Source organism: Hippocampus bargibanti, linkage group LG15, assembly GCF_051943395.1.
Source record: "Hippocampus bargibanti isolate YZ-2025 linkage group LG15, ASM5194339v1, whole genome shotgun sequence".
Taxonomy (NCBI): Eukaryota; Metazoa; Chordata; class Actinopteri; order Syngnathiformes; family Syngnathidae; genus Hippocampus; species Hippocampus bargibanti.
The window spans coordinates 11,048,091-11,071,749 of NC_142748.1; the positions used below are offsets into that span (position 1 = coordinate 11,048,091).

The window sequence follows — 23,659 nt, forward strand, 5'->3', positions numbered from 1 at the left end:
CCGCCATCTTGAATGTGGAAAGAAGAGCGAGAGCAAGCGAGAGAGGAAGGGAGGGAGGGAATGAGAGAGGGAGAGAGAGAGAGAGAGTCTGGAGGAACCAGCTGAGCGGCCGACTCAGTCAAGTCGCGAGAGGCAGGAAATGGACATCAGCAGCGGAGACGCCGAGGGGACGCCTCCTCCAGGTACACACACACACACACACTTTTCACCCTCATACTCTCTGCCTGCATGCCTTGATTTATTTTGCCCTAAATAGATTTTTTCTAGAGCGGAAATTGTCTCAAAACTTGCACACACACACACACACACACACACACGCACACACACACACACACACACACACACACACACACACACACACACACACACACACAAAACAAAACATTGCTGGTACTCCGACATACTAATCATTGCAGCCTTATTTTTGCTTGAATGAATGTTAACTATTTTAAATACGTCGAAAATATCAAATGCAGTCAGAGAATTGGCGTCTGTTTGTGTTAGTTTATTTTCTCCTGAGCATGACATAGTTGGTGCAGTGCCTTTTTTTAATTTGCTGCCATTGCATTCGAGAAAATAAATCAAGCACACAAAAACCATCCATTTAAGAAAACATGTTGCATATGTGCATGCACAAAAATTTCGCTAATCTGTAACACCTAACTAATATCCATAGACTTAAAAATCGTACTCTTCTTAGACACACACACACACACACACACACACACACACACACACACACACACACACACACACACACACACACACACACACACATATATATACACTAAAAATGCTGCATATGTGCATGCACAAAAATGTATTTTTTTCTTGCAAATCTTTAGCACCTAAGTAATATCCATATTGTGTGTGTGTGTGTGTGTGTGTGTGTGTGTGTGTGTAAGAAGAGTATGATTTTAAAATCATCGCTTTGTGTCAAGCTGAGGCGAACAATGCGAGGCTGGTGGTGAAAGCAGTTAATTCTAAAAGCAAATGTGATAAAAATGTCTTGAAAAAATACACAAGGCTTGCTTTTTCCACCTCATTTGTGTCAAAATGCCTTTATGAAAATGTGTGTGAGAAATTCACGGCTTCTAATTGTATCGTGTGTGTGTGTGTGTGTGTGTGTGTGTGTGTGTGTGTGTGTGTGTGTGTGTGTGTGTGTTGATACACAGTTTTTATTAAATAGTAATTCTGTGGTTTCAGTGATTGGAAAAAAATATGAGGATGATAGAATAAATAATCTGCAGAAAAACAACGGTTATTTTTTTAAGGTTTTGTCTCGTAGTTGTCTTGCATGGATTTCGATTCAAATACTGTCCATCGTATTCCTTATTATATTGAGTAAATATAACAAATCATTTTGCAATAATAATAACAACGTGACAGATTGAAGCAATGCAGTCAGTATATTATTTGAGCAAAATCCATATTCTAGAATTGAGATCTCGTAATTTGATGGAAAATGTTTTCTTGAAAATGCCAGGCACAAAAATGTCTCTTTTTCTTCCAAAGTCATATGCATGGTGAAATCATATCTGTGGCAAGAAATTGCCGATTCTTTTTGCAGTCGACTTTCTCTCCAAACTGGAATGTCGACGCCATCTTTGCCGATGCTCCTAATGCTCTCCGTGTGGCCCATCGTCTACTCGGGCCTGTTTTTTTTTTTTTTTTCCTCTTCGAGTGTGTGTGTGTGTGGGGGGGGGGGAGTATTTGAGGTGTTATTTGAAGACCCTTCAAGTATATTGACAGAGGTGAGCCAGGATTTAGTTTTCTTGGTGTTGTGGACATTTTTCATGTTGCTAAGTAAGCTTTGGCTGCAATGTCGTCATGAGTTGTCTGTTGTTGTCAGGGCGGAGTCAGCCAGCACGTGGGCTTTGCGCGGGTGCGCGTGTCCGAGCCAAAGGTGACGTCCGCCCGTGACCCAGTTGAATTTTGCCGCCCGTTTGTCGTCCAAGAAATTGAGGCTAACCGAGCGGAACCGGACTGCGACGGGAGTAGCTCGAGCCGCCGTCGACCCCCCCCCCCCCCCCCCCTGCCCGTTCATGGTCGCCCCTCGTCACCGCCCGATCCGACGGCGCCTCAAATGTCGTCAGACGTCGATTCTTCTGCGGATCGGCCATTTTGTGGGAATGCCGCAAACAAAGGCTCCGCCGACGGGATGATGGCATTGCGCATCCCCCCCCCCCCCCCGTTTGCCTGAAGCGGCCATTTTGTGTCGCGGAGCGCGCTTCGCCGCCGGCCATCTTTGCCACTGGCGTGCCTCCTTATCCAAAACAAGGCAGCAAACCAAATGCACCTTTTGTCTTTGTGAGCATTTCCAGCCAAATGTGAGACTTTCCAAATGACAAACGGAGGCAGCGCGTCGCCCGTCTTATCGCCCCCCCCCCCAAATGGATTTTTAGCGTGCAGGCCCCCCTTCCGAGATTGTAATGGCTCGTCTTTGGCCTGTGTCATTACAAGTCACATGACGGCCTGCCTGCGCGCTGATAACCGGGGTCTTTATTCTGCAAGCAAAGATAAGAGAGGGGGGGTGGTGTCGGACCCCCTCCCTAACATACCTCTGCCGCTGATGGGAAAAAAAATGACATGCGGCAAATGTGGCTTGCGGGTGCTTTTTTTTAACATGTGAAATTGCACCTTTATTGTCTGCAGTTTGGACCAAAAACAATCGGCACCCCCAAATTTCCCGATAAAAGTCGCATTGAGAAAAAAGGGGCAACAAATGACAGGTGCCCTTGATTGTCAAGGAAATTTGTCTAAAAGCCATCATTGCCCCACACAAAAGACTCCTCCCCCCCGGGACCAAATGAAATGGCCGTTAAATTACGGAGCCATTATGGCATTTGCCGCTCTGCTGATTTTGGGGTTGTCCCCACCCTCCCTTTTGCCTCCCCCGGTCATGACTGAAACACAGCGAGGGAGCTTCTGTAGCTTCTTGATGAGCTAGCCCAGTCGGCCATTTTGTAGCTCGTCCTTTCACTCGTTGTTGGGCGACAAGACGCAAAATGGCTACGCGTCGCTCTTTGTGGATTTCCTCACGCCGATCCCGTCTTTCCTTGTTTGTTTCCTTTGGATGACAATCATCTGCTTGGCCAGATAAGAATTGACGACACTTCCTTGTCCCCAAGCCAAGGTGCCTTCAAGGATCATTCAGGCAATGCGAGCAGGGTGCCCGAATTCAATCCAATCTCTTGGTTTTAGCCTGTCAGGAGCCAGCCGGCCTTGACCAAGACGCTCGCCGGATGCAGTTTTTGCCGAAGGTCATTCGGTGTTTGGGATGCCGATTGAGTGGCTGAGAAGAAAACGTGGCCTCTACGTTATTGTAGCGTATGTTCCCAATGTCGCGGCTGCTGAGAGTTTGTTCCACTTGAAACGGAGGGAGGGTCACATGCATCCCTTGAGCTCCGCCCAGATGGTCGCTGACAGATGCCCACCGTTGCCGTTTGCCCTTGGTCGGAGTGCGCTCGCCCTCTGCGCTTTCTAACAAACAAGGCACTTTTCCTTTTTCCATTTTGGACGCTATTTGCATAGCCGTAGAAATCTTGTTAGCGGCGTCCCCCCACCCTGCCGCGTTTTACTCCTAATAATGACTTAGAAATTTGGCTTCAGACGTTAGCAAGCATCATCTCATGTCACAAGTTAGCTTTGGCGGGCCGGATAAAATGTCATGATGGGCCAGATGTGGGCCCCGGGCCTCGAGTTGGACACCGGTGGGGTAGCTGGTAAAATAGTGTGAATGAAAGGGATTTTGTGCTTTCAACATCAATGCTACATTTCCTAGCCAGTCAATGGAGGTTTGCATTGTGTGTTAGCTTTAAGCTCATTGATGCTTTCAAGTAAAGAAAAAATGCTTTGGCCAAATGTGCAACGTGGCGATAAACGGGAACGCTTTTTTTTTGTGGTGACGGGACTTTTTTTGTTTGTTTTCTAGCACGGCAGACGCCGACTGTCGTATTGCCAGCGGCCACGGGAAGCCGCGGGCGGCCCCAAAACGCTGCCATTTCTTGGCCTTTTGTGCTGAAATTGCAGCGGCGCCATTTGTGGGCGACCAGGGTTTCAAACTCACAAAAGCCGCCCGGTTGCCTGGCGACCGCTTTAATGACAGTCCACCTGTCATTCTGCCTTCATCAAGCGTCTCGGTATTCGCTCCCACTGGCGGCTTTAAGGAAGGTCTGGATTTCAGTTTGAGAAAGCCCCCCCGCCCCCCAGTGGCCCCCATTCTTATTCAATTCCACAATCTCCTCGCTTGTTTTGCATCCGCGAGGACTTATTGGTCGGCTATCGGCTTCGGGCCTCTTACTGTTAGCTTTTTGACCCCCGTGTAAATGCTGACCTGCTTGCGCGGCGCAACCAAGCATGAGTGCGTCGCCATCTTTGTGAGGACGCGCCATCCATCCATCCATCCATGCCTCAAATGAATCTCGGTGCCTTTGAAGTGCGCCTGGCCGATAATTTGCCGCCCAAACGCATTTCCATTCCGCTTTCATCTCTCCAATGGACACATTGGGATTTCTCAAAACTGATTATTTTTTTTTTTTTTTTTTTTTAATGAAGGGAGATGTGAGGAGAAATATCAAATGCGCCTGGGATTGTAATTGCTGCTATTATCGCCATGTCAGGAGGGAAAAAAAATAATTGACTTCCTTTTGTCATAGATTTTCCACCCAAATGTGTCAAGCTATCTCGCTAGCTACAGTATATGGCTGGCTATCTATGACACCAATTTGATATTGACGACATTCCTTTTACTCTCGGTGTGTTCAATGCCCAAAAACAATACAGTACATATTAGCATTCTGTATTTTTTATGTATTTATTTATATGTGTGTACATGTTACTTCCGGGTAGAGTGAACGCTGGCGTGAATGCCTGCCGCTGCTCACCCTCACAAAAAAAAAATCCAGTGTCTGTAAAGTGTCCTTGAGAGTCTTCTAAGGCACTTAGAAATTAAATGTATTATTATGAGTAGTATTATTAGCTGGCTACATGGATGGCTATTAGCTGGCTATCTATTATCTATTATCATTCTATCTGTTTTAGTTACTTCTGGGTGGAGTGAAAGCTGGCACATGTGGCTGCCGCTGCTCACCCACAGAAAAACTTATCCTGTGACTGTAGAGTGACCATGAGAGTTTGGAAAGGTGCTTATAAATGAAATTATTATTTGTTTATGTAATCAAAATGTTCTTTTATTAGCTCTTAATGTACATTTCAGTCTACTGGTTGTATTGTGGACAAACTACAGATTGTGATGAGATAAATGTGAGCTGGAAGCAATCGCTCTACTGAGCGATCCGGTTTTGGGAAAAGAACAAGAAAGTGAAAGTGAAAGTGAAAGTGAAAGGGGGGCCTCAGCATCCTTCATCGCCGTCATGACGACGCACGCCGATTTGGAATCCCGCGGGGTCACACTGCCCTCCTGTGGACACTTGAGGGATTTACCGCGGCTCGCCCTTGAGTGTCTATTTCGTCGCATGCGGGCCAACTTTGAAGGAACTTCTTTGAATGGCGAACAATACTACCTTTTCCTCCCCCGCATAGACGGAAAGTGTCGCGAGGAGAAGGACGACGACGACGACGACGACGAAGAAGAAGAGGAAAAGGAAGCGGAGAAGAAGCCGGCGCCCAGAGCCAGGCGCGAGCGACGTCACGGCGGCGCCAGTGCCACCGTGTGCCAGGTGTGCAGCATCCGCCTCAACTCGGGGGCCCAGGCCCAGATCCACTACAAGGGCAAGACGCACCAGAGGAGACTGCGGCGACTGGCCAGGGTTGTCGGCACGGGTAGGCTACGCTTGCACTTCTCTCCAATATTTGCTTCGATTGCTGTTCCCCAAATAAGTAAGGCGCATCATTTTTAGGCAAAAGAAAAAACACGTCAATGTTGCTGCCAAAGCCTCCCTGAGGAAATCTGTGCGGATTAGCTCGCATAATTGAAGTTTATTAAAGAGAAAAGCAATGTGAACGGAGGGGGGGAGGGGGGGGGTGTTACTCATTTCTGAGTATCCATCGGAAAGGAACGCACGCTCCTTATGTTTGGACTCTTCATTTCCAGAAGTGGCCTCCTTTGGCATTTTGAAGCCAATGATGCGTTTGCCCGCAGGCGTCCTGTCGCGGCATCACGTCCGCCCGCCGCCGGGGTCCGCGCCCCCCCATTGCCGAGCGGGAAGGCAGCCGCTGGACGGGCCGCAGCGCTTTTTGGCCTTTGGGATCGGCGCCTCCTCCCCACTCGGCCTTCTTTTCCCAAGTTTCACTGCGGTGGGATTCCGTCATAATGACACCCGCATGCCCCCCCCCCCCCCCCCCCCCAATTTAAAGCCGTCCCATGTCCCTTTCCACAGATGGATCCGGCGCAAAGAGCGCTGATGCGGCACACTTTGGCCATGGCCCCACCCAAGAGGAGAATCTTCTGCAATCTTTGTCGCCTACGCTTTAATTCCCCCGTAAGCGCCCGCCTCCCATTTTGCACCTTTCCAGATATGCTCGAGGTCGCCTTTTCTTATCTTTCGTCCGTGTTTCTCACAAGATACCAATCGCCTTCCTATTCACGCCAAAACGTGTCTGTCTTTGTGCGTGCGTGCGTGTCATGAGCAGAACCAAGCTGAGGCCCACTACAAAGGTCACAAACACATTCGCAAGCTGAAGGCCATCGAGAACCGCAGGAAGCGGCGGAACAACAAGCACAACAAAGCCGCAACGGAGCAAAGCAAAGAAACGGGGACGGACGGAGCAACTGGAACAACAACGGCCTTCAATTTGCAACACACAACCGGTAACAAACGCACACAAAACACACACACACACACACACACACACACACACACACAGACTTTGGGTTTGAAGGGGGAACCCGATGACACTTTTCGTGCGCCATGCACATGCTACCACCTTCTCCATCTTTTTTTTGAATGATTGTTATTTTTATTAACCCTGTCGCTCGTTTGCCATCACGCGACGCTCCCTCGGTTGCCGTGTCGGATGTGCCGTTGGCCAAACGGCATAAATGAACGACAGCGGCGGCTGGAATGATTGATGAGCTGAAACCAACGTACAGTACAGCGACTCCTCAGCTTACCAACTTAATTGGTTCCCAGAAAGTGCGTGTAAGGTGAAAAGTTCGTCTTCCAAACATTTATTTCCCATAAGAAAGCATTACAATGAGAATAATCCGTTCCTAGGTCCCCATAAAACATCATTTTCTACTAAATAAGCCTTCAAACTACACAGCATATACCTTTTTTATGTCTCATAAATGTGCTATTGGATTGTAATGAAATAAATAAACTGTACTGTATAATAAAGTTGTTTTATTGACAACTTTGTGATGGCCATTGATGTAGTTGCCATGTCTTCAGAATCAGAATACCTTTATTCGTCTTGATGCCATCCGAGTGAATTTACCGTGTTTTCTCAGTGATAAATACCCTCACTCACACGTTCCCCCGCTAGCTGCTTTTCACGAATCCCACCTCGGTTTGATGGTGCTTCCTGAAACGTTTTTTCAGATTCACTCGGCATATCGTCAGGAACAGAAGAGCACCGCGGGAGTCCAGAGATGCCGACGGAGGAGAAGGAGGCCCAGCAAAAACAGCTCCGCTGTCCCACATGCAAAGTGACGCTCAACTCCAGCTCCCAACTGGAAGCTCACTGCAGCGGTGCGGATTCTCGGAACCTTTCTGCCATGGGCCCGTGCGACTTTGCGCTAGCTTTCGCTCACGTGGCCTTTCCGTCTCTTCCCGGCAGGCTCTAAACACAAGCAGATGCTGCACCGTCCCAACAGCAGCCAGTCGCGGCGCCGGGCCAAAACGGCGTCGTCCCCGAGAGGCCCCCGCCGGTTAACGAAGCAGCGCGTAAGCGGCGAACGGGCCGCCCGCCGTTTTCACTGTCAAGTGTGTCAGGTGGCCGTCAACTCGGAGTCGCAGCTCCGACAGGTCGGTGGCGTTTTTAGCTAAATGCGCCCCAACGACGTGACTCACAAAAAAGGGATTCCACTACGCCAATATGTGCCTAAAATCTGTTAGCTAGCTAGCTAGCTAGTTGAGCCAAATATAGTGACTGTGGGCACCAGTTAGCGAGGACCTCCATCTTTACAACATTAGTAGCCTGTTCTAAAAAAAGATATTGGGCACCATCAATGTCAACAATCTTAGCTATCTATTTGAGTTACTTCCGGGTTGAGTGAACGCCGGCGCATGTGGCTGCTGCTGCTCACCCACGGAAAAACTGATCCTGTAACTGTAAAGTGACCTTGAGAATTTTGAAAGGTGCTTAGAAATGAAATGTATGATTATTCTTATAAAACTCCTGAGGCTTAGACGGACGGACGGACGGACGGACATTGCACCTTTTATGGACTGTTCAATGAAGTTCACCCATAAAGCTTAGACAACAAATCTGGTTGTAAGCAGTGAAAGAAGATGTCATTTTCAGCCATCATCCATCACGGAGAGGGTTTTTCTTTTATTTTATTGTATATTTTAGAATGTCCTCAATGTGTGTTTAACAGCACATGAGCAGCAGGAGGCATCAAGAGCATTTGGCCGGCAAGCCCGTGAGGGTGAAGGCCAAAATCGCACCCTATCACAAACTGCAGCCCACGACTGCATTTGCCGTAAGCAGTCACCATTAATACTTGCATGCATGCGTATATATCTTGTTGTTTCTTTTAATACTATTACAGAGGTGCCTTTGGATACATACAATTGAGCAAACGTGTGAGTTTTTCAAAACCAAAGCCATCTTTGTGATATTTGCGCCTCTCAAGCGGAACCTGCAAACGCGGCGTCCTCCGCGGTCCATTTTGAAGTGGTCTTGTGTTGCAGACAAAAGTGGCCTTGCAGAAGCGGCTGTCCGAGGCCCTGCCGGCGGGCTTCTTGTGCGCCAGCCCGAATCCGGCGGCGCTGTGCACGCTGGCGTGCGCGCTGGCATCCTCACCGCTGACGCCGCGACTTCCGCAGGGCCCCGCCGCCATCTTCCGCAATCCCTTGATAAGCCCCGCCCTTTTCCGGCCTGCCCCGGGACCCCTCGGGCCGACGCGGCCGCCCATTATTTTCGCTCCTTATTGACAATGACTGGAAAATGCCATATTTGAAACATCGTCCGTGCGGTCTGCGCACTCGATACAGCGGCGCCTTGACCTCCGAGTGTCCCGATTGACGAGTACAAATGTGCATTTTGCAACTTTGCAAGGGTGGAGGACCATCGCTCAACTGTTTGCGCTCATTTACTTCTGTTGCCAAATTAGCGAGTTGTACTCTGGGAAAATAGTATGATGAGACTGCATATGTAAAGCACTTGTTTTAACAAGCACCATTGCCAAAAAAATCTTGCATTGTAGGATCATCATCATCAAATTCATAAAGTAAAGTTCTCTTTGTCTTTCTCTGTCACAACACAAAGCCAAGAACTTTGGTAAATGCATTTTATTTCATGTAATAAGAGTGTAAACTCGACTTGACACGAGCCATTAAAGGAGGGCCGGGGAATTGTTTTCAAATGATACTTTCTTGTGATGCTGTTTGTGCAATATCAAAACACAAAATGAGAAAAATCCAACTTAACGAGCCTTTCTACCTTGCAAAATGTTGAAGTAGCGTTTCCATCTTGGCGTAACTAACCACCACGTGCAATAATATAGGCTACAATGTGATAAATGTATACAAGTGTGCGTTTTTGTGTAGTACTGTTCTTACACAGTTATGATTGTATTTATTTTCCCTGCATTGAAACAATCAACATTAAAATGATTCTTTATTCTTATTGATATCATTTTTTCGACCCAGTAAATATGGAACCAATTCATGTTACGTTTTGTATTATCATTTCATCCTTTTTCTCGTGATTTGTTTTTCTTTTCCCATCGAACGGCGGCCATTTTTATGACCTAAAAAGGCGGACCGGTGGTAAACGGAAGTGACGTCACGACACCGTCGTCCTTTCGAGAAAAAAAATGGCCGCTGTTGACATCGACGTGCCGGTGGATGCCGAGTCTCAGCTTCACAATGCCGGCGAACTGGAACGGTGAGATGGGAACGAATTTGGCTTTTAACTGCGAGTCCAACATGAATAATCGCGTTGATGATCATCCGAGTTGGCAGTAATGGCCGCAATTGTGCTATCTTCGAAGCTAAGATCGCCGGCGTGTTCCAGATATTGAAAGAACGCGTTCATCACGTCAGACTCGTTTCAGTGACGTCGGTGTAACTGTCGCTATCGGGGTCAGTAGTCGATTATCGCATCTGTCCCAAGTTTTGCGATCGCGTGTTTGTTTCGTTCATCGCGATACAATACAATAAAATCCATCCTGAATTATACAACGCTTTCACGACAGCTGTAACAAAACGGTGAACATAAACACAATTATCAAGACGACGCGTAACATAAAACATGAACAGTCGCTCAATCCGACCCACTTTTTACTCCTACGAATTATTATTGCCCAACAGCGCCGACATCGCCGGTGAACAAAACAGGGCTGTGAAAATGCTGCCCGTGACAAATGCAAAAAAAAGCACAAAGATTCTTCTCTTTTGACAAATGTGGTCCACATTGTTGCTACTTCACACTCGCCTCCCGTCACGCGCATTACAGGAAGTGCTTCTAAGTTTAGAACGCAGCCACGCTTGAATTTGCCATGTGTAATCTGGTGCCGAATTGACGTGACTTTTGCTCTTGTGCTTTCCCCTCTCAGTCAGGCCGAAGGCTTCAAAGAGCAGGGCAACGCCTTCTACAGCAAGAAAGACTACTCGGAGGCCTTCAATTACTACACCAAGGCCATCGGTAAGTGGACTTTGCGCTTTGATCGGAAACCAGCAGGAGTGTTTTGAAGTCCAATTGCGTGTCCCTCGTCACCCGCGGAGACGCGTGCCCCAAAAACGCCAGCTATTACGGCAACAGAGCGGCCACCCTCATGATGCTCAGCCGCTTCCGGGAAGCTCTGGAAGATTCCCAGCAGGCCGTGCGACTGGACGACTGTTTCATGAAGGTAAAGCGATCCCGCCCGTCGCCCTCGACGGCGCCAATTTTTTTGAGCGGGCGGCCTCCCTCCTTCCTTCCTTCCTCCCGCAAGGGTCATTTACGCGAAGGCAAGTGCCACCTCTCGCTGGGGAACGCCACGGCGGCCGCCCGCTGCTTCCAGAAGGTTCTGGATCTGGAGCCCAGCAACCGAGAGGCCGAGCAAGAGGTGGGAAAGCGTGGACTTTTTTGGTTGTTGTTTCTCCATTTTTCCTGCTCATCCGCTTTTCCTCTCTGGTGACAGAACAAGAATGCCGAAAGTTTGCTGGAGTTTGAGCGACTGGCGGATTTTGGCTTTGAAAAGCGAGACTTCAGAAAGGTGCTGTACACTGCCGCCCAAACTTGTCTTTGGGCTCATCGAATACAACACATTCTTTATCCTCCACACGAGCGTTGCCGTTGTATGATTCCACCACCACGACCACCATGTTGCGTCCTCTGGAACCAGGTGGTGTATTGCATGGACCGGGCCTTGGCTCTGGCCTCCGCCTGCCATCGCTTCAAAATCCTCAAGGCGGAATGTTTGGCCCTGTTAGGGCGCTACCCCGAAGCTCAGTCCGTCGCCAGGTACGCCGTTGTCATCTTCGGGTTGGCAAAGTCCCAAGGCTGACTTTGACTTTGGCTTTGCTTTTGCGCAGCGACATCTTAAGGATGGACTCCACCGACGCGGATGCGCTCTACGTGCGAGGGTTGTGCCTCTACTACGAGGACTGCATCGACAAGGCCGTGCAGTTCTTTGTGCAGGCGCTGCGCATGGCGCCGGACCACGAAAAGGCCCGGCTGGCCTGCCGGGTGAGTTTTTTTAGCCGCCGGTGTACGTCGGCCTTCCCCGAGCGCTTCTCTGAGACCAAAACGTCTCGTTTCAGAATGCCAAAGCCTTAAAATCCAAGAAGGAGGAAGGCAACGTGACCTTTAAGAACCACAGCTACGAAGCCGCCTATCAGCTGTACAGCGAAGCCCTGCGGATCGACCCCAACAACATCAAGACCAACGCCAAACTCTACTGCAACAGAGCCGCGGCGGGAGCCAAGGTAGCGCTTACGCCAGACCTCGCTGACTTTCGCGGCGGCTCGATTTGACTTTGGGCTCCTCCGTAGATGAATAAACACAACCGGGCCATCGATGACTGCACCAGTGCCATCAAGCTGGATGACACTTACATCAAGGCCTACTTGAGAAGAGCACAGTGGTCCGTGGGATCGCCCGCCGCGCTCCTCTTGATCTCATCAAATAGCCTCTACGGGTGTCGGGGGGGGAACGCGTCGGCGCCTTTCTGACTCACTCTTTGCCCAACTTTAGTTTCATGAACACGGAGCAGTTTGAAGAAGCCGTCCGAGACTACGAGAAAGTCTACCAGAGCGAAAAAACGTCCGGTAAGACTTTTTTTAAAGACTCTTCGCGGTCCAAAGTCACGCCACACAGCTCGCGGTGCCTCCAGAGCACAAGCATCTGCTGAAGACGGCCAAACTGGAGCTGAAGAAGAGCAAGAGGAAAGATTACTACAAGGTGCTGGGCGTGGCCAAGAACGCCAGCGACGACGAGATCAAAAAAGCCTACCGCAAACGCGCCTTGTTGCACCACCCGGGTACGAGCGCGTTTTGCCATTTGCCCTCCGCTCCGCTCCCTTGCTTTGTTTTTGCCAAGTTTCTCTCTCTCAACGTGCGGCAGACCGCCACAGCGCGGCCGCCCCGGAGGTGCAGAAGGCGGAGGAGAAGAAATTCAAGGAGGTGGGCGAGGCCTTCACCGTTCTCTCCGACCCCAAAAAGAAGAGCCGATACGATAACGGCCACGACCTGGCCGACGACGGCACCTTTGACGGCGGAGGCAAGCGCTCGCTGGCTCGCTCGCTCGCCTGCCGCTTCTTTGATTTCCAGGATCTCGTTGTCATCGTGGCGCTTTTCTCTTTGTCTTTCTGCTTAGATGTCGATGCCAACAACATTTTCAGGGCTTTCTTTGGCCGCCACGCTGGAGGATTTACCTTTGAGTCCGGTGCAGGTACCTTGTTTTTTTTTTTTTTTTGCTTCAACCTCGAGGCCACTTTTTCTTTGCTTTCATTTACACTCTTTTTTGTCAACGACGCGCTGACTTTTCCCTCATGTCTCCCCTCAAGAGTCCAAAGCTGGCAATATGTTCTTCCAATTTGGCTAACGGGAGCACAGGTTTCAAAAGGCAGCCAGCCCTTCGGTGTACGGCCTCGAGAGATGGATCCGCGCTCACTTGAAAACGCTCCCCTTCTCAAAACACATCATTTTTTATGTTGTTGTGCTCGATAACCTAAAATGGAATTAGGAGGATTAGAAATCCTTTAATAGACCCACAGTGGGGACGTTTGCTTTCTACAGCAGCAAAATTGAAAGGGGTGGGGGGGGGGGTCAAAAAAGACAAAAGACTGAACTGTACAACTGCACAAAAATATTTCATGAAAAGAACAGTACGTGGTGCAATGTATAAAAATACAGTATCAAGCATAGATGAAATATGAAACTGTATTTACTCTACATTGTGCTCAATGAGTTTTAGATGTTCCGTTATTGTTTTTTCATGGGGTGTGCCAGTGAAATGAGCCAGCTAGTCAGTACCGGACCGCGGTTCATCCTAACAAAAGCTCTCCATCCCACCTTCTTGTTCTTCCCCCTCCATCATGCTGCAATGTATATTTCGCTGGAATGTAAAGTCCATAAATATGAATTTTCTCTGCCTTTGTCCTCCTTGTGGTCTCTTTATATTTACCCTTCTTCGTTAAGCATCTAAAACTGGGGTGTCAAAGTCAGTTGACACCCCTGGCACAACAAATGAATGAATAACTAGTTTTCAAATCTGAAGTCGAGAATAATGACTGTTATCGTGGTTTACACCCAAAAATGTGACATTTTGGTTGGGATTTTAGCAAGCATCGTGGAATTTCACAAGTTTGATTTGCTTTTGCAGGCTGAAAAAAATGAGATGGCGGGCCGGATTTGGCCCCCGGGCCTTGACTTTGACACCTGTCATTGGAACACACTTGAGTTTGGATTGGACCTGTACAAGCATTTTCAGGTCACAGTTTGGGTGAACTTTCAATGCGGGATACTTGTCTTGGTGTCTTGTACTAAATGTACGACGAGGAAAAAAATGCAACGATAGAATATTCGAGAAAAAAAAAACGCATGATAGGAAAGGGACAAGTTTATATCCTTTTTTTTGTTACACCATTTCAAGTCATACCGTGCGCGAGGGGAAATTGTAGAATATTTATTTGTATTTTTTGTACGCTATCAAGTTTCATATATGTTGTGATAAATAAAGATCGGTCGTTTATTGTCATGTCGAAAGTGTTGCTAGTGTGCGCCGGGCCGGCAAACGCCACGTGACCCAATCGAGCCAATCGGGCGGCCGCGTGCCGCGGAACTCAACTCGGCGGATTATGGTGACAAGACGGGCGCTTTTGGCGACGTCGGCTGCTTGCCTGGTTGTCTGGCGACGAGCTCAAGTCGCCTTTCTCCAGCCGCGCGCTTCCCAGAACGGGTGGCTTCCTTTTAGCCGAGGAAAGCGGCGTACTTGGTCGTTGAGGTGAGTGCGACCTCAGCCGAGCTATTGGAGACGCGTTTCATGGTCGTCGCTTGACGTTAGCTTGTTAGCTTGACTGACAGCTCGAGGTTAGCGGGCGGACGTTCGCTGCACTTTATCATGTCACAAAAATATTGCTTTCAAAGCTCCTTTTCGCCTAATTTTTCTCTCTGTTCAACATTGACTTCAAGTCTCGAAAAGATGCTAACTCGAGGCGAATTTTGGACCGCTCTCGGGGTTCCCAAACTGCGGTACGGGGGCTAAAATGGCTCCCACCATCACTTGAAATTGCTCCGTGCTCAGTTTTAATTATTTCTGTCTCATTCGTTTACAGTTTGTTCGTGTTTCTCAATCATATGAGTGAATATATATAAATTACAGGAAAAAATGGATTGGGAGGCATAAGTAACAGGTTTCACGAGGCCCATGCCTATGTCATGTCTATTCAAAAATACTCAAATGATCAAGTCAAATCACGCAAATGATGCGACATTTTACTCGGTGCTGTGCGATTTTGCAATAAGATGAAAAGACTTGATCTGAGGGTGTTGGGAAGTAATTTGGAGGCATTGACTAACTCGTGGGAAAACGTGTGCGCAAATGGACATTTTAATGTGAGTTGATGTTGTGCAATTAACAGTTTACCGTGTTGGCAAAAGATCCATTTCCACTTTGATTTGAGATCATCAGCGATGCAAAGAAGCCTTCCAAACAATTTTGAGTGAATATTTTAAATGTCTCCTGCAAAAAAAGCTTTCTCTGTCATCAAATATGTCGATCAGGCTTAGCAGGCTGAGTTTATCTCTTTGTTTTGTGTCCTTGCGAAAGTTGGTCCCACGCCAGTTGAGACAGTTGTGCAGACGAGTTTCACTGCCCTTCAGCGTCCTGCGCTCGCTCAAACGCTTGAAGAAGTTGGGCAGAGGCCGAGCAGGTCTGACTGCATTCGGGCACAATCGCTGCAAACTGGATTGTCAGGCCAATCTTTGTTGTTGTCGTAGTAGTCGTAATGATCATTATTTCAGCATACCTGCTGTGATATTGACGATCTGAAGAACAAATTTGCCATCTCCCAAAGGTTCCTCTGAAGATCCACCGCTGCCATGTCGGCCAAGGCCATCTCAGAACAAAGCGCCAAGGAGATCTTCTTCGAGTCCATCCGCCCCTCGGCGGCTGTGCAGAACCGCTTCCGCTGCGCCGGCGTTACCGCGGAGACCGACTGGGCTCGCTTGACGCAGGAACACCCTTGGCTGCTCACAGAGGTCAGGAAAGTCACCACCTGGACGCTGCCCGCGAAAAGGTTGCTTTTCTCCAAAACGGCGGTTTCTTACGACAAAGCAATGAAGTGGCAGTGAAGGGTTGGGGTCCGGTGGCGCACTTTTTGTTTTTGCTCATATTGCTGCAGATCTTTTCATTATTTGCAATCATCTCTCTGGCCCCACAGAGACTGGTGGTGAAACCGGACCAGCTGATCAAGCGTCGCGGGAAGTTGGGACTGGTGGGCCTCAATTTGGACCTGTCGGAGGTTCGCCAGTGGCTCCAAAGTCACCTGATGAGAGAAACCAGCGTGAGTCCACCGCAGCCTTCCTCAATTTCCGTTCCCGGTTTGTCCGATAAAAGAAGCGAGTTGGAATAGAGACGCTCATTGTCGGGAAAGTCACTCTCTCATTCGGAGAGAAGGCCGTCACCCCTCGCACGAGGGCGCGTATACCGGGTGACATGTTAGCTAACGCGAGTGTAGGAGGGTGCTCTATTCCGGTGCCCCTCAGGAAGCGTCTCTGCCCTTGACGCCTCGACACGCGCAAGGCGAGGCCAGATTAGGTCATGCCAGCCGCAACGGTTTGTTGATATAAGCTCTTTGTTTGCCGTAGGTGGGCAAGGCAAAGGGCCTGCTGAAGAAATTCCTCATCGAGCCTTTTGTTGCGCACAAACAGGTGATCGTCGTCCGTTTCGGGCCGGACGCTTTGGTTCCACGCGAGCATTGGAAAAAGCCTCCGCGTCCTCCTTGTTTGCCCCCAGGAGGAGGAGTTTTACGTGTGCGCGTACGCCGCTCGCGAGGGCGACCACCTGCTCTTCCACCACCAGGGCGGCGTGGAGGTGGGCGACGTGGACGCCAAAGCGCAGCGGCTGACGGTGGCCGTGGACGAGGAGCTCGGCCGGGATCAAGTGACCAAGCAGCTGCTGGCGCACATTCCCGACGACCGCAAAGAGTGCGTAGCCGCCTGCGCTTTCTCAGCTCTTTTGGATTTTGCTCACGGGGCGGATGTCGTCCTGGTAGAATCCTGACCGGCTTTATCCTGGGCTTCTTCAAAGTCTACCAGGATCTCTATTTCACCTACCTGGAGATCAACCCTTTAGGTAATTGGCCACCGTGCCGGGAAGGAAGCTCGCTGGCTGGCTCGCCGCGTATTGACAACTCTGGTGTTTTGCTCCAGTGGTCACCCGAGATGGCGTCTACGTCCTGGACGTGGCGGCCAAGATCGACGCCACGGCCGATTACATCTGCCAGGCCAAGTGGGGCCGCGTTGAGTTCCCGCCGCCTTTCGGCAGGGAAGCTTATCCGGAGGTGAGAAGGTGGACGGCCATCTTTGTTGATTTGCAGGCTTCAATCCGGTTTGTTCTTCCAGGAGGCCTACATCGCTGATCTGGATGCCAAGAGCGGTGCCAGTTTGAAGCTGACCTTACTCAACCCCCGCGGCAGGATCTGGACCATGGTGGCGGGGGGCGGAGCCTCGGTCGTGTATAGGTAGGCTTTGAGAGAATGTCTCCTTGATTTGCGGCCCGACGAGAACCGATCGGCTCTGTCTCCCGGCCCCAGCGACACCATCTGCGACCTGGGCGGCGTGGACGAGCTCGCTAACTACGGCGAGTACTCGGGCGCGCCCAGCGAGCAGCAGACGTACGACTACGCCAAAACCATCCTCTCGCTCATGACCCGCGAGAAGCACCCCCGAGGTGACTCGCCGCAGGGTGGCGACTCGCCGGGCGCCTTTCGGCTCACCGCCTTCATCGTGCGTGCGTTCCTCCCGACAGGAAAGGTGCTGATCGTCGGAGGAAGTATCGCCAACTTCACCAACGTGGCGGCCACCTTCAAGGTGAACTAGTCCACGGGACTCTGGCCCCCCGCGGAGACTTTGCGAGCTTTTGCTTTGCTGCGTCCTCAGGGCATCGTCAGGGCCATCAAAGACTACCGAGGTCCTCTCAAGGAAAACGAGGTGACCATCTTTGTTCGACGGGGAGGGCCCAACTACCAGGAGGGGCTCAGGGTCATGGGGGAAGTGGGTGAGTTGGCTGGACCGGATTTGAAATCCCCCTTTGGATCGCCCTTGCCAAAGCAGCCACGCAAATCGGGTTGAGAATGCTAAAAAAACGGAAGCCTCGTCGCTCCCTCAGGGAAGACCACGGGCATTCCCATCCACGTGTTTGGCACCGAGACGCACATGACGGCCATCGTGGGCATGGCGCTAGGACACGAGCCCATCCCCAACCAGCCCCCCGTGGACGCTCACACCGCCAACTTCCTGCTCAACTCCAGCAACAACGCCACGGTGATTACGGCATCGCCGCAGGTCAAATTGAGGGTCGCTTTGTGTGGTGAAGCGGCGTCACGAGCGCCAGGGTGTCTTTCCAGACGCCGGCCGGCACGAGGACCGCCTCCTTCTCGGAAGACAGGCCGTGCGATGACGTCACAGCCGCCAAAAAGTCCAAAGCGGCTCTCGAGGCAGGTATGAAAAGTTGTTGTCCGGCTGTCCTTCCTCGGTGTCTTTCTTCCACTTTTCCTCCATTTTTGTGTGCTGTCCACTCACTCGCCTCCGTGCTTGTTTCTCTTAAGACCGTCTTCCTTCCTTCCTGTGGCCTCTGAAGAACGTGGCCACGGGTGATTGGAAAGGTAAGTTTTGAGTGCGGTGCCTGTCGCGTTGGTAAGCCGGACTCTCGGAAAGGGTTTTTGAAGGCTTCCACTCGGTCCAGCCACGCTGAGCTCTGCATGCTCTCACATCTGCCACTTTTCTTGTTGATATCATATGTTGAGAAAATAGTCTTCAAGTTACACTTTTTGTTTATTTGTTTTTTTTTTGTGCCCGTTAATTGTTATTGTCGGGCTCGGAGAAGTGCCGGCCTCATTGGGCGGCGGCGGCGGAGGTATGATAGGGGGTGACGACCCTATTCGTGTTTGTTCTGCTTTTTCCACGTCCGCCTCGTCTTTTTTTCTTGTCCTTTATCTCCTTTTATCGTGTCTCTTGCTTTGTCCTACTAACGTGATGGGCTCGTGTACCTCCGAGGCAGCGGTTGGGCTCTCTACAGAGCCAATCCACCATTGTTACCTTTGAAAATCCCTCGTGTGGAGTCCAGCCTCCGTATTGGTTTGCTTGACTAAGACGGAACAACTGGAAAGAAACGAGATGCGGCCATTCCACTTGTTCCTGCACATTTGTGACATTTGGTAGAGCAACATTTCAAAGTGCTGCAAGGATGGAGACACCGTCCGGTGGTTCTTTGCCTTTTTCCGTGCGGTGTCAAGTGTTGCAAACTCTTGCCCCAATAATGAATTGTCCCCCCCCACCCTAAACCGTCCCGCAGAGTGACGTTCCTCCGCGCTGCGTTGCGGCTTCTAACACGACCCCCCTTTCGCTTTCGAGCTTCCTCATCCGAGCGAGTCGAGCGCCAACGCAAATGTGTGTTTTCTCAGCCAAAGCGAGCCCGCTGTTCAGCAAGCGCACCAAGGCGCTGGTGTGGGGCATGCAGACGCGAGCCGTCCAGGGGATGCTGGACTTTGACTACGTGTGCTCCCGCGACGAACCCTCGGTGGCCGCCATGGTGTACCCCTTCACGTGCGTTCCTCGCCGCGCAAAGGCCACTTGTCGCCGCCGGCCGTCTTACCGGATGTCGCTGGATTGGACAGTGGCGATCACAAGCAGAAGTTCTACTGGGGTCACAAGGAGATCCTGGTGCCGGTCTACAAGAGCGTGGCGGACGCCGTCGAGAAGCACCCCCAAGTGGACGTGCTGATCAGCTTCGCGTCGCTGCGCTCGGCCTTTGACAGCACGGCGGAGGCCATGCGGCACCCGCAGGTAGCGGGGGTGGGGGGGTTTGCCGCACGGCCAGGCCGACGCCTTTCCCTGCCTGCCGCCATCAGATCCGCAGCATCGCCATCATCGCCGAGGGCATCCCCGAAGCGCTGACCAGGAAGCTGATCAAGATGGCCGACGAGAAAGGCGTCACCATCATCGGGCCGGCGACGGTAATCCGCCCGGTCCGTCCGGCCCCCTCCAAAGCGGGCGAGTGGTCCATTTTCCCGGTCTCCCCTCCAGGTTGGCGGCATCAAGCCGGGCTGTTTCAAGATCGGCAACACCGGCGGCATGCTGGACAACATCCTGGCCTCCAAGCTCTACCGGCCCGGCAGCGTGGCCTACGTCTCGCGTTCGGGGGGCATGTCCAACGAGCTCAACAACATCATCTCGCGCACCACGGACGGCGTTTACGAAGGCGTGGCCATCGGGGGAGACAGGTGCGCTCCCGTCCACCGAGATGGCCGCTTCCTGTCATTCACACCACATCTGCCCCCCTTCTGTTTAGGTACCCCGGCTCCACGTTTATGGACCACGTTCTTCGCTACCAGGACACTCCGGACATTAAAATGATTGTGGTGCTGGGAGAGGTGGGTGGAAACGGGGGTGGGGCTTTGCGTCATTCCAGACATCTGGATTGGGTCGACTATTTCCCCGCCTTATTTCAGATCGGCGGCACGGAGGAGTACAACATCTGTCGGGGCATCAAAGAGGGCAGGATCACCAAACCGCTCGTGTGCTGGTGTATCGGAACCTGCGCCACCTTGTTTGCGTCCGAGGTACGTTGGCTAAATTGCTGGTCAATTACGAACAACGCGGACTTATAAAAAAATAGATATACGGGTTACAGGTAAGATTCACGTTACGACCGGGTTCCGTTCCGACAAAACGGGCGTAAGTCAAAATCCGTTCAAAATGGCCGACGACAGGATAGTATACGATGTCAATCTTGTTGTTTTCAAGCACGGTTTTCTATTGAATACTCTTATATACCAAAATGTTTACAGCTCATTTATAAATTTGACTTCACTTTTAGTGTCATTTTATATTTCATTTAATCGATTTTTATTACTGTATAACTGTACCTGTAATGTATACAAAACTGTTAACTGTACAGTTCATTTTTTAATGTTATACTTCCCTTTTAGTGTGGTTTTTATCATTTTCAATTTCATATTATCAATTTTATATAGTGAGTTAAAGAAAACACTGCTATGGTGTTTCCACATGCTCATTAGGTCCAGTTTGGCCACGCCGGGGCATGCGCCAACCAGGCGTCAGAAACGGCGGTGGCCAAAAACCAGGCCCTGAGGGACGCCGGAGCCTATGTACCCAGGAGCTTTGACGAGCTGGGCGATGTCATCAGGTGAGAACGTCCGCTCCAGAACTCTGTGGCGTCGATCTCTCCTCTGACTCCTCCCGAAAAACAGGACCGTTTATGACGAGCTGGTGGCCGAGGGCACCATTGTTCCCGCCCAAGAAGTTCCGCCCCCGACGGTCCCCATGGATTACTCTTGGGCCAGGGTAAGAAGCCCATCCCATGGCGTGACCTGGTTTGAGATGCGTAGCGTCTTAGCGTGCGCGTGCGCGCGGTCCTTTTTCTCCAGGAATTGGGCCTGATTCGCAAACCCGCCTCCTTCATGACCAGCATCTGTGACGAGCGAGGCCAGGAGCTCATCTATGCCGGCATGCCCATCACCGAGGTCTTCAGGGAGGAGATGGGTTTAGGAGGAGTTCTGGGGCTTCTTTGGTTCCAGCGCAGGTTTGCTGCCCGCCGGCATTTCCGAGGGTGTCGTTGAAGCGGCGGTCAACGATGTTGCGGGCTCGCAGGTTGCCTCGCTACGCCTGCCACTTCATTGAAATGTGCCTGATGGTGACGGCCGACCACGGGCCCGCCGTGTCCGGCGCCCACAACACCATCGTGTGCGCGCGAGCCGGCAAAGACCTCATCTCCAGCCTCACGTCCGGCCTGCTCACCATCGTCAGTAGCCGCCGCGCGTCTCCCGCGTCGGTCTGGCTCGCCGTTTGAAGCCGCTCCTCGCGCGTTGCAGGGGGACCGTTTTGGCGGCGCCCTCGACGCCGCCGCCAAGCAGTTCAGTAAAGCCTTTGACAGCGGCGTGCCGCCGATGGACTTTGTCAACAGGATGAAGAAAGACGGCAAGCTCATCATGGGCATTGGACACCGTGTTAAATCGGTAAGTGCGCCATTCCTGAATTTTCCTTGCAGGGGGTGCCGATAAGGCGCTGGTCAGACCTCTGGCAGTGTTTTCCTTCCGCGAGGGGGCAGGCGGCATTTGCCTTTTGTCCATGTTAGCGCTCCGTTCCAGCTTCACCTGTTGTTAGAGCGCTATGTAAACCAATCTGGATGTGTTACATTGTATTTTGGGTATCTGCCCCCGTTTCAAGCCCGGATAACTCCGGACCCATGTAACTTAGGAATTAACTCTTTTTTTTGCTGATGAAAGAAGGCAGTCTAAGGTTTTTTTTACACTCTATTGAATGTTTATGTAGTCCTAAAACTCCTGCAATTGGAGAGAAAATGACAAAAACCCTGGCACCGGAGTGGACACATTTTGGCACATCGTCCGGCAGTGAATGGCAACTTTGTGGCAGTGGAGCCCAGCTAAGCATTGAAGTTGGCCTGTCGTCCCAGATCAACAACCCGGACATGCGTGTGCAGATCCTGAAGGACTTTGTGAAGCAACATTTCCCTTCCACTCAGCTGCTCGACTACGCTTTAGATGTGGAGAAGATCACCACCTCCAAGGTACGAGCCGCCGCCAAGTCGGCCCAAAGCGTGCAGGCGGATCCTCATCCATATTGTTTGAAAATGGCCAAGGCCTCCATTTGGCACAGTGCCTTAGTTGGACGTTAGGCTCTGCTTTTGTTGTTCCTCCCAGAAACCCAATCTCATCCTGAACGTGGACGGCTTTATCGGCGTGGCCTTCGTCGACCTGCTCAGGACGTGCGGTGGTTTCACGCGGTAAGAATTGTAGCGTCCGCGCCAAGCGGGGGAGCTTTGCGAGCGCCCCGCCAACTATCGTTTTGTGCCGCTTCCAGCGACGAGGCCGACGAATTTGTGGAGATCGGCGCGCTCAACGGCATCTTCGTCCTGGGCCGCAGCATGGGCTTCATTGGTGAGTGGTCGCCGTCCGCTTCCGCGCCCCCTTTGAGGGGTTGCGGCCTCACTTTTGCCGTCCTCGCAGGCCACTACCTGGATCAGAAGAGGCTCAAGCAGGGTTTGTACCGACACCCCTGGGACGACATCTCCTACGTGCTTCCCGAACACATGTCCATGTGACGCTCGTCGGTACAAAGAAGTACGGTACATCCCGATTGACGGTTCACAGTCTGAGCATTCGCTCTCGTTTTTTAACGAATGAAATGGGGAAGTGCACTCCTAGACGTGTGTTTTGACAGCCGAAGTAACAAATGTATGAAGCTGTGGCCAGAGCACAAAAAAAACAACAAAAACGGGATACGGATGGCTTCTGGATTTGGACTGAATGGAAGTAGCATTTCTATTTATCATCATAGCTTATTTATTCAAATGGCGGTTGAGGCCTTCCTTCGGACACTCCGAGTGTCTTTGCCTTTTCCCCTTTTTAGAAGGTTTACTTTCACGATTCTCAAAGTGTTTTGTCGCGGTGGTCGAATCACGGGCCAAGTACGGTTCTGCAGTTTCACTTTTCACAACAAATTTCCTCCATTGATGGCACAGAATATTACATTCACGAATATTCTTTCTCATCAACATCGACTGTTTTACTTGGTTAGCCAACGGAAGGGGAATGACTCCTAAAGTACACGTCCATCCATCTTTGACTTACAAATATTGCAATAACCCTGTGCGGTAAGCCTCGTGTTGCTTTTATTTAACTGTGAAGACCCTTTTTGGTTGTTTGTTTTGTAACGTGCTATCATAGCGGTTGAATAAAGGTCTTGTTCCTTTTCATTTGGGCTAATGTCTTGTATGTGTAGCCAATCTTTAATAATACAGTCTTGGTGTTTCGGTTCCGTTTTTGATCCACGCGGTG

General features: G+C 50.7%; 3 protein-coding genes across 7 annotated transcripts; all 3 read left to right on the top strand.

Annotated features, from left to right (window-relative positions):
* Positions 1 to 62: 62 nt before the first annotated feature.
* Positions 63 to 9,750, top strand: LOC148887869 (zinc finger protein 385D-like). 2 transcript variants are annotated; one of them, XM_089015842.1, is made up of 9 exons: positions 63 to 182; positions 5,545 to 5,784; positions 6,056 to 6,258; positions 6,342 to 6,443; positions 6,595 to 6,772; positions 7,506 to 7,655; positions 7,744 to 7,931; positions 8,507 to 8,611; positions 8,823 to 9,750. In XM_089015842.1, the coding sequence occupies exons 1-9, from the start codon at positions 140 to 142 to the stop codon at positions 9,063 to 9,065; spliced, it is 1,452 nt and encodes a 483-aa protein (XP_088871968.1). In that variant the 5' UTR covers positions 63 to 139; the 3' UTR covers positions 9,066 to 9,750. The 2 variants fall into 2 exon arrangements, with proteins under 2 accessions (XP_088871968.1, XP_088871969.1); XM_089015843.1 differs by having other exon boundaries at positions 66 to 182; positions 6,104 to 6,258; positions 8,823 to 9,749.
* A 172-nt stretch (positions 9,751 to 9,922) lies between these two features.
* Positions 9,923 to 13,710, top strand: LOC148887870 (dnaJ homolog subfamily C member 7-like). Of its 2 annotated transcripts, XM_089015841.1 has the most exons (14): positions 9,923 to 10,020; positions 10,691 to 10,779; positions 10,860 to 10,984; positions 11,069 to 11,182; positions 11,258 to 11,332; positions 11,462 to 11,580; positions 11,652 to 11,805; positions 11,880 to 12,044; positions 12,111 to 12,202; positions 12,313 to 12,386; positions 12,452 to 12,598; positions 12,682 to 12,837; positions 12,934 to 13,008; positions 13,124 to 13,710. In XM_089015841.1, exons 1-14 carry the CDS (start codon positions 9,950 to 9,952, stop codon positions 13,159 to 13,161), a joined length of 1,494 nt encoding a protein of 497 aa, XP_088871967.1. In that variant the 5' UTR covers positions 9,923 to 9,949; the 3' UTR covers positions 13,162 to 13,710. The 2 variants fall into 2 exon arrangements, with proteins under 2 accessions (XP_088871967.1, XP_088871966.1); XM_089015840.1 differs by having other exon boundaries at positions 10,860 to 11,182.
* Positions 13,711 to 14,404: 694 nt separating this feature from the next.
* LOC148887871 (ATP-citrate synthase-like) lies at positions 14,405 to 23,577 on the top strand. Of its 3 annotated transcripts, XM_089016238.1 has the most exons (29): positions 14,405 to 14,562; positions 15,635 to 15,818; positions 16,001 to 16,123; positions 16,428 to 16,490; positions 16,576 to 16,766; positions 16,835 to 16,914; positions 16,992 to 17,122; positions 17,184 to 17,302; positions 17,375 to 17,511; positions 17,590 to 17,651; positions 17,721 to 17,838; positions 17,950 to 18,104; positions 18,188 to 18,281; positions 18,389 to 18,445; positions 19,244 to 19,385; positions 19,457 to 19,625; positions 19,691 to 19,795; positions 19,866 to 20,062; positions 20,131 to 20,212; positions 20,291 to 20,401; positions 20,861 to 20,988; positions 21,053 to 21,146; positions 21,230 to 21,384; positions 21,453 to 21,603; positions 21,674 to 21,817; positions 22,276 to 22,389; positions 22,523 to 22,605; positions 22,683 to 22,759; positions 22,829 to 23,577. In XM_089016238.1, the coding sequence occupies exons 2-29, from the start codon at positions 15,660 to 15,662 to the stop codon at positions 22,921 to 22,923; spliced, it is 3,336 nt and encodes a 1,111-aa protein (XP_088872364.1). In that variant the 5' UTR covers positions 14,405 to 14,562; positions 15,635 to 15,659; the 3' UTR covers positions 22,924 to 23,577. The 3 variants fall into 3 exon arrangements, with proteins under 3 accessions (XP_088872364.1, XP_088872365.1, XP_088872366.1); XM_089016239.1 differs by lacking the exon at positions 18,389 to 18,445; XM_089016240.1 differs by lacking the exons at positions 22,276 to 22,389; positions 22,523 to 22,605; positions 22,683 to 22,759; positions 22,829 to 23,577 and adding an exon at positions 22,134 to 22,267.
* Positions 23,578 to 23,659: the final 82 nt, after the last annotated feature.